A 14,064-nucleotide genomic window follows, 5' to 3' on the forward strand; every position below is an offset into this window, starting at 1 on the left:
TGTGTGTACATATAAACAATGAAAGCTAGCATCTACATACAAGAGAGAATGTGCAATATTTGTCTTTCTGAATCTGAGTTTCTTGGGTTAATATAATTTCCAGATCCCTCCATATTCTGAAAATTCGGTGTTTTCTTTATGGTAGAATATAATTTCTTTATGCATACCACATTTTCATCATCCATCTCTCTGTTGATGGACTCCAGGTTGGTTCATTTGCCAGCTGCCGTGAGTTGAGCAGCAGCAGACAAGTGTGTGTGTCTGCAGTAGGGTCTAGTGCTTTGGATATATTCCCGGGAGTGTTGTAGCTGGGTCATGTGGGAGTTCTGTCTTTAAGTGTTTGAGAAATCTTCATGCTTATCTGTGCAATGGACACACGGGTTGCACTCCCACCAGCAATGAGTGAAGATTCCTCTTTGCTCAGACCCTCATCAGCATCCATTGTCCTTTGGTTTCTTGATGACAGCCATTCTGACTGGGGTGAAATAGAATCTCAAAGCAGTTTTGATTTGCAATTCCCAGATGTTAAATTCTTTTTAAAATATTTATTGACCACTTAAATTTCTTTTTTGAGAATTGTCTGTTCAATCATTATTCTTGAGACATGATCTTAATTATATAACCCTGGCTGCACTGGAATTCACTGTGTAGACCAGGCTAGCCTTGAGTTCATAGAGTCAGCCTGCCTCTGCCTCCTGAGCTTAGAGGTGTGGACCACCACAGCCAGCACACCCATTTATTAACTGGCAGTTTTGTGTTCGATTTTTGCAGTACAGCCAGCCGAGCCTCTTTCTTACTCTGCAGGCTGTTGTTCTGCTGATCAGTCCCTTTGTTCACAAACCACTTTTACCTGAGGGCTCCCTACACTTATGACAGTATTGGGGATCCAAATCACACCTCCTGGGCAGACCCAGAGCAGCCCAACTGCATCCAACAAAGTTTTCTCTTTGACTCCAACTTGCCGAATAACTTGCCAAAACAAAAAGCTAGTGTTTCTATTCCTAGAGGAATATAACAGAATCTAGAGTCTCAGCAATCTAGGCGTTAATGTCTAGGATGCAGTTCAGAATTCTATGGTATGTAAAGATCAGAGGAATTTGGACAGTCTCAAGAATAAAGACGGTTAGAGACCAACCTGGGGCCACCTGAAATGTTGGAGTAAAAAGGTGAAGATTATAAAATAATCTTGTAACTTTCATCAATGAGTAAAGAATAGGCTTATCATGGAAAGACCAGAAAAATAGAACTAACTCTAAAACAGAAATACAAGATTTTAGAATTGAACAATACATTCATTACCTGAGATGAAACCATTGTTTGATGGCTTCATGTGGCAGAATAGGCCGAATCAACAGAAAGGAGTGAAGTTGGAGGCAGGTGGAGCAGGTGCAACCCAGCCTAAAGAGAAGACTGAGAACAGAAGGGGCTGCCAGACCATGTGAAAGCTACATGCTTGCTGCCCAGGGAGAGTCAGGAGAGCACAAGGCGGCGGCAGCAGCAACAGTGTGAACACGGGCTGTCCTGGGCAGTGTGGCTTTGGCAGAGCTGGGGAGGGACCTCTGAAAACAACTGAAGATAAACAAAGAGAAGATTCTAAAGTGCTAATACAGAGTCCTGAACTGAGTCAGGAGCATTGCTCTGAGTGCAGGTCCATCCTGGGCTTTATAACAAGACCATGTCTCAAAAAAACGGAGGGAGGGGCGAGGGAGGGAGGGAAACATCTTCTCAGAGCAGCTAAGTAACCACCCAGTGTAGACGTCATCAGGACAAAGGTGTCTCTAGCTCACAGTTCCTTTCCTTCTCCTTATGGAAAACGAAGAGCTGTTTCTGCTAAAAGGGAGAGTAAGTCCATAGATTCCCTGATGGCAGAGATGTTGTGGGCACTTTCTGAAGGGTTCAAAATTCGTGATTAAATCTTCATTTAAAAAATATCTGGCCTAGTCCTCCTCCTTCTCCCTCCTCTGCGTGTGTGTGAATGTACCGCACGGTGCCATGGCATGCTTGTTGTGAGAAGACAACCCTAGCGTCGGTCCTCACCTCCCTCCCACCTCGTCTGAGGCAAGCACTCTTGCCGCTGGCTGCCAGGCCGGCTGCCCATGTGCTCCTGCGTGTCTCGCGTCTCCAGCCATCTTGCTGCAGGAACACTGAGGTCATGGGCACGTGCTGCAGCTGCACCCAGCTTTTACGTCGGAGTCAAACGCAGGTTCCCATGGTTGCGCTGCAAGTGCCTGCTCCACTGAGCCGTCTTTCCAGCCCTAGATCTTCAGTTTTGATGTACAGTTGGTTCGAATGATAAAAGTGAAAATTCATATGAATTAATTTGCTACATCATACATTTTGGGGCAAATACGTAGCAAAATCTCAGTGGCAAGATGACATTGCTATTCAGTGAGCCTGTTTTAAGCTAATGATGAGTGACAGCTATGACAATACTGAATTAAAGCATGTTTTCTAATAATTATTATAATTATCTAAACCAGAGGCCCTAAAATTTGAAATTTTAATAAGTTACTTAAGGGTACAACTTACATATATTTTTTTAACCTCCTAGGCATTTAGTCTAAAGTGTTTTAAACTGCTTGGATTATAAATCAGAGCTAGCAGTGTTCAATAATTGCTGGATAATCCTCTGTCCTGTTGTGAACTGAAGCTTGTTGTGTCTGCCGTTCCTTCTCACGGACAGCTGCCTCTTCGTCACTTCTCCACTGCCCCAGTCACTTCCTTTCTTGGATGTGTGATGCTCACTTGTCAAGGCAGTCCCTTCCAGTCTCATCCATGTTCCAGATTCTGATTGGTTGGAACTGCAGCTCCTGCCATGTTCCCTGTACATACAATAGCTAAATCGCAGTTCATAGTTTCCTCTTCCCTTGACTGCCATGGCTCTAATCTTACTCTGAAGCAGTAATTGATAATAAAAGGAAAGCGTTCCTGTACATGTGGATTAGGATTTGCTGTGTACTGGACAGTGTGCTCTTGGTCCGTGGGTGTTATTGTACAACATCTTTCCAACAACCCCCATGAGCTGTCCCTATTTTCGAAAGGGAGAAATTGAAGGATGAAGGAAATTGTCATCACCCACGCTTACCCTGTGCAGTGGCCATCCTGCCGTCTCCTCCTTGCCTCTCTCTCCTTTGTCTGGGCTCACACCTGTGTGACTGGGACTCTCCTGCTGACTCCTCCAGAGTCAAGTCCTGTGGAAGCAGCGCAGGCAAGATGGGCGAGAGAAGGGCTGAGTCAGACGGTGCATCCTCACAGGCCTTGCTCAGCTGGCCTTGCGGGTGAATCGTGGAAGTCACGCAATATATGGATCTTAAATTTAGTTCACTTCTTACATCTAGTGGTGAAGAGCAGTGCTAAAAAGAATTATCAAAGAAAGATTAAACGTCCTATAAAATGAGGGTACACTTGTTGGGTGTGAGCCCCTTCAATTTGTCATTGTAACTGTAAGGGGCAGTAAGAACCTTAAGGAAGCAACACTTTCCTTCCGTCCCCTGCTCCTTTTGTTGTGCTGGGTTTGGGCCTTGTCCATGCAGGAGCAGCAGCAATGATGTGAAGTAAATATCCACGAATAACGTACTATAATCCCAGCACTCAGGAGATCAGTCAGGGAAGGATCATAAACTGGAAGCCAACTTTTTAATATGGCCTTTACTCCACATTTTTATTGTTTTAATTTTTGCTCAGGGTTCTCCTTATTCAGTGTGCATGAAAAATTCAGTATGGATGTAAAAATATCCTTTAAGCTACAACTCAGATAAGTCCTGCTCAGGTCAGGGTTATTTTATGCTGTATAAAAATGACCCTATGGTAGCCGTTTATGATAGAGTCTCCAAGGCGATCCACAAGGCCCATCACACTAAACCTGTGCAATAAAAACTAAAGTTTGGAAATAGGTACTATTGTCTCACTGTATGAATCTATCAGGGTTCAGTTCCCACAGTCATGGATGCTCCTCGGGATATGTAGGGAAGGACAGAATTCCCCTTTCTGTGGAGAAGCCCTGTTTTTGTTCTTTTGGCCTTCATCTGAGCTCACGGGTCTTACGGTCTACTAATGTAAATGTTAATCCTATCTAAAAATAGCTCCACAAGGACATCCAGCCTGGTGTTTGACTCAATACCTGGGCACTATGCCCTTGCCAGTGCCACAAAAAATAAGACATTTGCCAAAACTCCACTTGACAGATGGCTGTTATTTTCCTAAGTCATTGTTTCCTTGCTTGTGGCCTCCTCTTCCTGCAGAGCATTGTGGTGCTCTGTTCTCCTAACCTAACCCCTCACCCTAGGAATTGAAGGTCCCAAATCATCCCCAGCAGCTGCAGGTTTCCTGTAGTTTCCTCTTTTTCATCTTCCTTATATTCTAGAGGGAGAGTACCTGCCTTCTGCTCTTGTTTTTTCCATACCCCTGGGTTAGGGGTTTGCTTTGTTGTTGTTTGGTCAGTTGGTTGGTTATTTGCTTTTTTGATGACAAAATAGCAGGCAAGAAGCAGCTAAAGAATCCAAGAGTTTGAGATGGGTCAGCCTTGATATTTCACAGCCAGACTAACTGGCCTGCTATCTTCTGGTGAGTCCACTGTCCCCATCTCCCATCTCTTGGTAGGGACCCACTTGGCTTACAGATGTCAGTGGCCCTATGCCTGGCTTCTCTGTGCCGTCTGGACATCCAAACCCAGGTTGTGGGGCCTGCAGAGCACATGCCGTGCCAGCTCTTTCTTCACTCCCAGAAGTGAAGCCTGGCAGGTTAGTGTAGCCTGTAACCCCTGCACTCAGGAGGCAGAATCGGGAGAGTCTCTGCAAGTTCAAGGCCAGCTTCATCGATGTAGTGAATTCGCTGTTCAATGAGAAGAAAAGAGAATCAACTTGAAAGCTTCCAGCAGCATAAACTCAGAAAGGGTAGTAAAATGGGGGGGGGAGTTGAGCTTAGGCAGCAAGCTTCACAGATCCTCTGAAGGAAGGCTTCTGCAGAGGCAGCCTTGCTGGAAGTCATGCAGCCACTCTCCAGCTGCTGCTTGTGTCTCTGAGCCAGGACTGAGTACAGAGCCTGGGTCAGCATCTGCTTGCTGGGAAGGAAACTGGCAGCTCAGTCAGTGAATTGTCGCATCCACGTGTGATCGCCTTGTGAACTGGCGCACAGCCCGCCTCACGACTGATGCCGCTGTGTTGTGTCGTTATGCAGCTGTGGCGTCACCATCCAGGTGTCTGAGGTGAAGCTGCTGTCCTTTTCATCTGGGCAACTGACCGTCTTCCTCCCAGCCGAGGTGAAGGCCATTGGCACAGAGAACGACCATGTCCTGCCCTTGCAGGAGCTGGCCATGCGGAGTCTCTACCACACCTACCACAGGGTTCCAAAAGGTGCGTACATGGCCTTCTCTTCTGTCCCAGTCAGGAAATGAATACTTGGCTTTTGTCCTGTCTGTTTTAGTTTTCATCTTACATTTTTTTTTTTGTTGTTATCGTGACAACATACACATTTCACACTAAATTGACTATTTTAACCAACTCTTCAGTTCCCTGGTATTGAGTTTATTAGTGGTTTTCCTGTCCCAGTCTCCCCAGAAGCTTGTCCCGTGCTCATATATGCAGGACTAGGGCTTTTCTTTGAAAAGTTTTAATATTTTCAACACTGGTTTCTGCAGACGCACAGGAACATTCATTAAAATGTGGTTTTTCTTGCAAAGGATAGTGGTTCCCAGAGAAACGGTTTTGAGTTAGAGAAACTGGTGTTGTGCAGGTGTGTTTGGGTGAGGTGAAGTGAAAGGCTGGCAGTGGTGAAGCAGAGTTAAATATCTCCTCCAGAAGAGCCGGGCTCTGCCTTTCTGTCTCCTCGTTTCTTGCAAAGGTAAGGTAAAGAAATACGAGAAGCCTTTGGCAGCACTGTCAAGCAGGCCAACGCTTGCTTTGGAGCAGGTCTAGCCGTATGGTCTAGCCGTATGGTCTAGCCGTATGTAGACTGCAGAGGTGTTGTTGACACATGTCTGGGGCTCCTCAGGAAAGCACCTAGATGGGGCTGAGTAGTCAAGCATGCACAGTGAGTGTGCTGAGACCAGTTCCAGCAGCCACAGAAACGGAGGGAGAAAGGAGGCAAACACGAATAAACAATGACCAGAACAGTGTTAGTAAGAAAATACAGTCCATGCTTTTACATTTTTATTTATGTGTGTATTAGTGTGTACGTACATGTATGGGGTGAGGGCTTCCGTGGAGGCCAGAACAGGGCATCACATTCCCCCACACTTGACATGGGTGCTGGGACCCAAACTCCGTCTACTCATGGAGTGTCAAGTGCTCTTTTTAAAGCTGCTAAATGCTTTGTCTTTGTGTTTGGGCGGGGGGAGCGTGGAGTTCAACTAAAACAACAACAGAAAAGAACTTACCCTTCCAGGAACATCTAGTGAGTCCAAAACTAAGCTATTTTTAAAGATTTATTTATGGGGTGTGCATATGTGTGAGTGAGTGTGTATGTGTACATGCGTGTATGCCTTGCACTGTGTACATGGGGAGATCAGAGAGTAACTTGGAGGAGTTAGTTCCGTGTGTGTTCCAGAGCTCAAACTCAGGTCTTCAGGTTTGGTGACACTCACCCGTACCTACTGAGCCATATTGCTGGTCTGGAAGCTGTTTTTCATTTATCTCTTTTGTTTGTACTGAACAGTAAATTTTCAGTTATATACTTAAATATGAATTACATTTTTCTAAGTGGGTATTGCTCATTCTGGGCAGATATAAAAGGCTAAAACCTTCTGTTTCCTTGCCGAGCATTCCCCCTTCCAGTGCGTGTTTAGCATGAGCGTTAAGACAGCGTAAGCCCATGTCAAGTGCCTGGGTGCTGAGAGGGTTTGCTGGCCTCTGTGGCTCAGACTGGGCTGGGGAAGAGCGTTCACCGTTTCTGTTCATGAGAATTGAAACAAGGAAAAGCTTGGTCTGATTTTTCGCTCATCCTCTTTGTCTTCCAGCATCTGGTAGTCTCTAGTAATTAGCCTTTTCATAATTTAGCTTTTATTGGCAGTTAATTGAGCAAGGGCCTGGTCCCTTCAGGGAGAACTTAATGGGAGTTGGTGAGAGCCCTCAGACCTCGTCCTCCTCCAATTCTCTGACTTATGAAAGGCTGCAGAACCCGCTCCGCATAGACGGAGCCTTTTGATCCTCGTTCCTAAAGACTATTTGATCTAATTCTTTCCTTGCCTCTGCCTCAGGACAGCTTCTAGCTGCTCTTAAAAGAGTGGATTTTCATTTTCCCTTAGTGTCAAAAATATAAAAAACATCTTTCATTTCCTAATAATGTTAGATTTTACTGAATACCTATCAGATAACAGAATTTCCAGCATGAAGTACTTTTAACTGTTTGAGCTTATTTGGTAACAAAGAGAAGTGTTTTCAAACGTCCGGTTTAAGGAAATGGATTTTTCACTCATCTGCCTGATATTTCTCTTCTCTTCCAGATCTGAACTTTTTGTCTCCAATCTCATTACCCAGAAGTCTCCTGGAGCTGCTGCACTGCCCCCTGGGGCACTGTCACCGGTGTAGTGAGCCCATGTTTACCTTCGTCTATCCCAAGCTCTTCCCCTTGAGAGAGACAACAATGGCAGGCCTGCACCAGGGGTAAGCAGGCCTACGTGGGCACCGGGGTTCACACCTGGGCCAGGGGTGCAGCGCGGGAGTGGGGGGTCATGCATGGAAGGGGTGTTGACTCTACAGCTTAAAGGGGCTAAATCAGCCGTTCTCAACCTGTGGGCCATGACTCCTTTGGCCGGATTGAGTGACCCTTTCACGGGGTCACCTAAGACCATTGGAAAACAGATACGTACATAAAATTCATAACAGTAGCAAAATTGCAGTTATGCAGTAGCAATAAAATAACTATATGGCTGGGAGTCACGAGAGCATGAGGAACTGTATTAAATGGTCACAGCAATAGGAAAGTTGTGAAGCACTGGGCTAAATGAAGTGTGGCCATTGTCACTGCTACAAGAAAGCCTGGCTGCCCCCTTAGGCTTTAGGACTTGGTCAGAGCACACACACAGCCGCGCTTGTTGTTTGGAGCATCTTGTTCATTCTAGCTCGACCCCTGGTGCAAGGGGAGACAACCTTTGTATACGAAGAGCTCAGCCTTGTGTTCATCTGGCATACCCAAAAGCTGTGGCCACATTGTGCACACACAGGCTTGTTTCTGCTCTGAATCTAACTCTCTCAACGGCATTCCCATGCCACGCTGTATTTCTTGGCAGAATGCCTTGAATTCATGAAGAATGTTCACTAAGTAAAATCCAGAGCTGATGCTGTTATTTAGAGAAAGAATGCCAGACAGAGAAAGGTAGGAAAGCATCAGAAAATCCCCACGTGCCTGGCCGTGCCTTATGGGTTTTCACATCTGATTTTATTTGTTTTGTTTTGTTTTGAGACAGGGTCTCATATAGCCCAGACAATCATGAAACTAGCTGAATAGCAGGGGATAGCTTTATCCTCTCCTACCTCTGCTTCCAAAATGCTGGGGTTGCAGACAGGCCCCACTGCATCCAGCCTAAGTTTGAATACATCAAAGCTAGGAGGAGGAAAGAAAGTCTGATATCTAACTTGTCTGTGGAGTATGGAGTTTGGGGTGGGGAACTTTTCAGGTGGTTGTTGATGCCAGCAAGCGTTTCCATTGTGATCATTTTTGTTTGAGACATAATCTTGTTACGTGACAACCCAGGCTGGCCCCAAACACAGGATCTTTCTGCCTCGGCCTCCTGGAGGGTAGGGGGTAAATGGTCTCACAGGTGTGCGCTACCACCCAATGCTGTTAGGATCATTTTATAAAACCTTTTCCAAGGTTTCACTCTCCCCTTCTCTCTCCCTTCCTGTCTTTTTGCTTCCTTCCTTTCTTTCCTCCAAGGTCTTGGAAATAGAGCCCACAGCTTTGTGGGTATTCTAGGCAAGACTCGTTACCTGCAGCCCTGTTTTTGGTTCTTAATCTATATGGGATAGGAGATAAAAATCAGAGACTTTGCACTGAGAACTTGGGCAGCTTGCCCGGCTTCCCTGAACCTCAGAATGGGGCAAGAACAGTCTGCATCGTGGCCATACTTAGGTTAGCAGATGAGGGAGGCAAACACCTGGCACGTGATAGTTACTCAGCAAATGGGACCCCCTCCTCTGTGTCCCTGCCTGCTCCTTCCCAAGCGATGCATATTTTTCCCTGCCCTGGATAATCCTATTTGATATGCGTTAGGTTCCTATTTCAACATTTTTGTATTTTTTTTTTAACGTTTTCTACACACAGAAGCTCTCCTCTGAACCTTTTTAATTTGATGCTCGTTCTGGGAAAAACAAACAAGCCTCCTTGTGCTGTTTGTTTTCCTCAATACCCAGCAGAGTGTTGGAGGGTTTTCCACACACACGGCCCCAGTTGTCTGACACTGTCTACTGGGGCATGGTAGATCCACAGGCTGAGGCTTAGACCCCAAGGCTGCCCACCCCGCCTAGGTACCACTCAAAAGCCCCAGCTAGCTTGTGCTTCTAACTGGTGGGTACACACTGGGGCTTCTAGAGTCCCTTCTTTGGGTTCAGTTAATTTACTTGAGCAACTCACAGAACCCAGGGAAATATTTAAAGCAGCTTCTTTAAAAAGCATCACAAAGAGTACATATGCAGGATACTCAGAAGAGGCCTGGGGAAGAAGTGTGGATTGTTCCGCCCTCTCCCTCAGTGTGCCAACCTCCCAGAATCCCCATGCACCCAACAGCCCTGAAAATGACCGGTGGGTTTTTATGGAAACTTCACTATGTGGTCTGGTTGCTGGCAGACCTGGTGCGGGCATCCACTGGGTGTCTTTCTACGCATTCTTCTTGTCCTCTCTGTGCAGGGGTCATGTGTCATCCTTCCCTCTAGGTTATGTGCAGAACCTTCTGGAATGACAAGGGTCTTAAGGCTTAAGGAACTGCTATCGGACAAGATCAGACCAATGTTTTATTGCCTGCTCCATTACAGAAAAGTGGGATAAGATTGGCATATCTTTGGCTTACCTTGGGAAGAAATTTCTGGGGCAGGAACCATGGATTAAACCAATAACAACATTAAAACTATATATATTGTATAGCAGATTATTTCTAATCTTAGGTGATCACATAACTTAATGGGATTGCCTTTTAGTGAAAGAGGACAGACAGGATCCCAGGGAATAGGTTAACAAAGTAGACCCATCTATGAGAACAGAAGCATGAAGCGATCGCGTGCACGGCCCTGATTCTAACTCCTCCCACCTGAGAGATCTGGGGCAGATAGTTGACTAGCTCTGATTTTCGTCTTCCCGGCTATAGATTGAGGATAAAATGTTCTGAGCACCGTCATTATGAAGAATCAGTCACATCTACGTGAAGTGCACAGGGCAGTAATGACTAGTAAGTCCTGGTGTTTTTATTATCATGGCTTAGGGACTTGCCATTCTTACTTTATTGTGTCTTTAGCAAGTGATCTTCATTTTAACAACTTGTCGTAGAAAACTCCCGTTTGCTCGCTCAGCTGCAGTTAGAAATCCTCATGCATCACTGCTGTGCAGTTTCCCAGGCTTCCTTAGTGCACACACAGCTGGGAACTGTGTGTTCCAAGTGCCCACTGTAGACAGACTCTCTTCTTACCGTAGATGTCACTAAAGTAAAATAGTTGTCGTGTTACCTTTACATGACGTTTGGACAACTTAACCATGATTCCAGTCAGGAGTACTAATTTCCCCACCTCAACGTAGAAGTATGTGCATGCTTCTCTCATCTCAGACACAGGTATGATAGTACGACTGGAAAGACGCGTGTGCGCATGGCCGGGGCGGGGCTTAGGTGGAGTGCCCTTTTGCTGAGCAGAGCCAGGGGCCTTGTTTAAGCAGGGAAGAAGTACCATGATATCATCGTGGGTTTCTGTGGGCTAATGCTGGGGTCTGAAATTGAGAGTCTGTGGCTTTCTTCTCATCCAGCAACTTGCACTTTTTCCCCCATTGCTGGGGACATTGTATTGGGATTTTTTTTTTTTTACTTTACTTTACGCCTGTAGTCTTTCTTTTATAATGAAGCCCAAATGCTTATTGTAAGAAACAAGATAAGTACTTTACTTTACGCCTGTAGTCTTTCTTTTATAATGAAGCCCAAATGCTTATTGTAAGAAACAAGATAAGTATTTTCAGTCTCATAAACTCTAAAAGGTTTAGATAATATTATTTTGAAGTTTTCTAATGTGTTCAGTTTATATTAAAACAATGTATTCGGAGGGGGGGGGGTGCCCAAGAGTGGTTTTGCTGGATCCTGAGGTAGGTTGATTCCCAATTTTCAGAGAAACCATCATACTGATTTCCAAAGTGGTTGCACAAGTTTGCATTCCTACCAGCAATGGATGAGTGTTCCCCTTACTCTACATCCTCTCCAGCATAAGCTATCATTGTTGTTTTTGATCTTAGCCATTTTGGCAGGTGTAAGATGGTATTTCAGGGTTGTTTTGATTTGCATTTCCCTGATGGCTAAGGATGCTGAACATTTCCTTAAGTGTCTTTTTGGCCATTTGAGATTCTTTCGTTGAGAATTCTCTGTTTAGTTCTGTACCCCATTTTTCAATTGGGTTATTTAGAATTTTGATGTCTAATTTCTTGAGTTTTTTATATATTTTGGAGATCAGTCCTTTGTCTGATGTGAAGATCTTTTCCCATTCAGTAGGCTGGGTTTTTGTCTTATTGACTGTGTCCTTTGCTGTACAGAAGCTTCTCAGTTTCAGGTGGTCCCATTTATTTATTGTTGCTCTCAGTGACTGTACTACTGGGGTTATATTTAGGAAGTGATCTCTTGTGCCCATGCATTGAAGAGTGCTTCCCACTTTCTCTTCTATGAGGTTCAGTGTGGCCGGATTTATATTGAGGTCTTTAATCCATTTGGACTTGAGTTTTGTGCATAGTGATAGATATGGATCTATTTTCATTCTTCTACAGGTTGACATCCAGTTATGCCAGCACCATTTGTTGAGGATACTTCTTTTTCCATTGTATAATTTTAGCTTCTTTGTTTTAAGAAAAATCAGATATTCAGAGGTATGTGGATTAATGTCTGGGTCTTTGATTCAATTCAATTGGTTAACTTTCCTGTTTTTATGCCAGTACCAAGCTGTTGTCATTACTGTCACTCTGTAATAGAGCTTGATGTCAGGGATGGTGATGCCTCTGGAAGTCCCTTTATTGTACAGGATTGTTTTGGCTATCCTGGGTTTTTTGCTTTTCCATATGAAGTTGATTATTGTTCTTTCAAGGTCTGTGAAGAATTGAGGGATTTATCCCTACTGCATGTGCTGGCTTTTGGGGAACCTATTCTCTTTGTATGTGTACCTTGCTCATCCTAGATATAGTAGGGAGGGCCCTGGACCTTCCCCAAAGCAATGTGCCTTACCCTCTCTGAGGATTGGATAGGGATGGGATGGGAGGGTATGTGGACAGAGTGAAAACTTGGATTGGTATGTATAATGAAAAAAAAAGAATAAAATGTTAAAAAAAGAAAAATACTTAAAAAAAAACAATGTGTTCTGTCAGCCAGGATCTTAATTCATGTAGACATCTGGTATTATTTTAAAAGGGAGCATAAGGGCTATTCTCTTAAAATAATATTCATAGAAGTGTTGGTTTTTTTCCTAAATTTAACAAAGTAACAATATTTCACATATCTGTAACTATTAAGCATTCAGATATGTAACAGAGTAGACCAGCTAGTAAATCCATGGCTTTGGATGCATAGAAAACCATTTTTCATTCCCAAAACTTCATCATTTATTTATTAAAATGGAGGAGTTGCATTTACTGTATCATTTATTAGACTGTAATACACATCTGATTTTTCCAAAGCATGGAAGGAGTCTCCCATGTTCTGTTTCCTAACAGGAAAGTGACCACACCATTCTCAAGTGGCATCAGTTCACTGGTTTGAACAGATAGCACGAGCTAGCCTGCCTCACGACTGTGTTGTCTTGGGTCAGAGGTTGGAAGCCAGAGGTCAAGATGTCAGCACAGCTGGGTCTTTCTGAGGCCCTGGCAGGACCTTCCTGGGCCAGGCCCCTCTCCTTGGCTTGTACATGGCTTCCCTGTCCCTGTTCATGCTCCCGTCATCTCCCCTCTAGACTGTGTCTCTTTGACTGTCCCTGTTGTGAGGACACCAGCCATAGTGGATTCAGTCCTACCCTAGTGACCGTATCTTAATTATTACTTATACAAGGACAGGCTGCCATAGCAGAATCCTGTAGATCAGGTGGCTTGAATCTCAAAATTATTTTCTTATCGTTCTGAAGGGTAGAAGTCACAAATCAGAGTAGCTGCATGTTTGGTCTGCTGAGGGCTCCCCTTCTGGCTTAGAGATAGCAAGGTTCTTACAGAGAGTAAGAGAAAAGGCAGCATTAGCTGTCTGGTGTCTCCTACAAGGGCACCAACCATGTCAGGGTCCCACACTTATGACGTCATTCTTTCTTACTGCATTATTCAAAGCATGACTGCCAGCCCACCTAGTGTGTGCCATGCTCTGGAATGGGATTTACTGTAACTGAAGCAACTAATTCTTCTCGCTCCCGGAGTCTGGGGCAGCCTCTGCTTCTGCACAGGGACGTTCTCATGAGAAAGTCTCTGATAGCCTAAATGTGTCGGCTGTGTACGATGAGCTGTTTGCTAGGTGACTCTTCCACAAGTTATGTGCGTGGGACTTCGTCCTATCAGCTCTTATAAATATTATTTTTCTTCTGGCTTGAATTTCTGCAATGAGTCAAAGATAGGGTTTTTATTTTTAATCAGGAAACACATTTACAAGAGAAAATCCCACATTTCTCACGATGCCTGTGGGCTCCGGTCTGTGCCAGCGGCATTGTGATTCGTCTCCTAAGGAGTCATCGTGGTTCTGTATTTTAAAACCAACTCAAATGCTCTTTCTGCTGCCCAGCTCTAAATACACACAGATTCTGAGTGTGCGGAATGCCTGTGTTCTTTGTAGCCCTTGTCGGCAGCCTTTCCTAACTTGAGCTGGCGCATAGCTCAGTTTCTCCTCTGAGACCTCCGACCCCCCAGGGCCACAGTGAGCACACACCA

The 14,064-nt window shown here is 44.7% G+C and overlaps 1 protein-coding gene across 2 annotated transcripts in view; it reads left to right on the forward strand.

The window, feature by feature from the left end:
• Lrrc28 (leucine rich repeat containing 28) overlaps positions 1-14,064 on the forward strand; it is a 103,847-nt gene that overhangs the window by 81,673 nt on the left and 8,110 nt on the right. For both annotated transcript variants that reach the window (XM_005357774.3, XM_013350215.2), the window contains 2 exons: positions 5,176-5,351; positions 7,439-7,598. In XM_005357774.3, the coding sequence (XP_005357831.1) occupies positions 5,176-5,351; positions 7,439-7,598 (336 nt within the window). The remainder of the gene's footprint in view (positions 1-5,175; positions 5,352-7,438; positions 7,599-14,064) is intronic.

This window comes from Microtus ochrogaster, chromosome 22 (genome assembly GCF_000317375.1).
Source record: "Microtus ochrogaster isolate Prairie Vole_2 chromosome 22, MicOch1.0, whole genome shotgun sequence".
In the NCBI taxonomy this organism is placed as follows: domain Eukaryota; kingdom Metazoa; phylum Chordata; class Mammalia; order Rodentia; family Cricetidae; genus Microtus; species Microtus ochrogaster.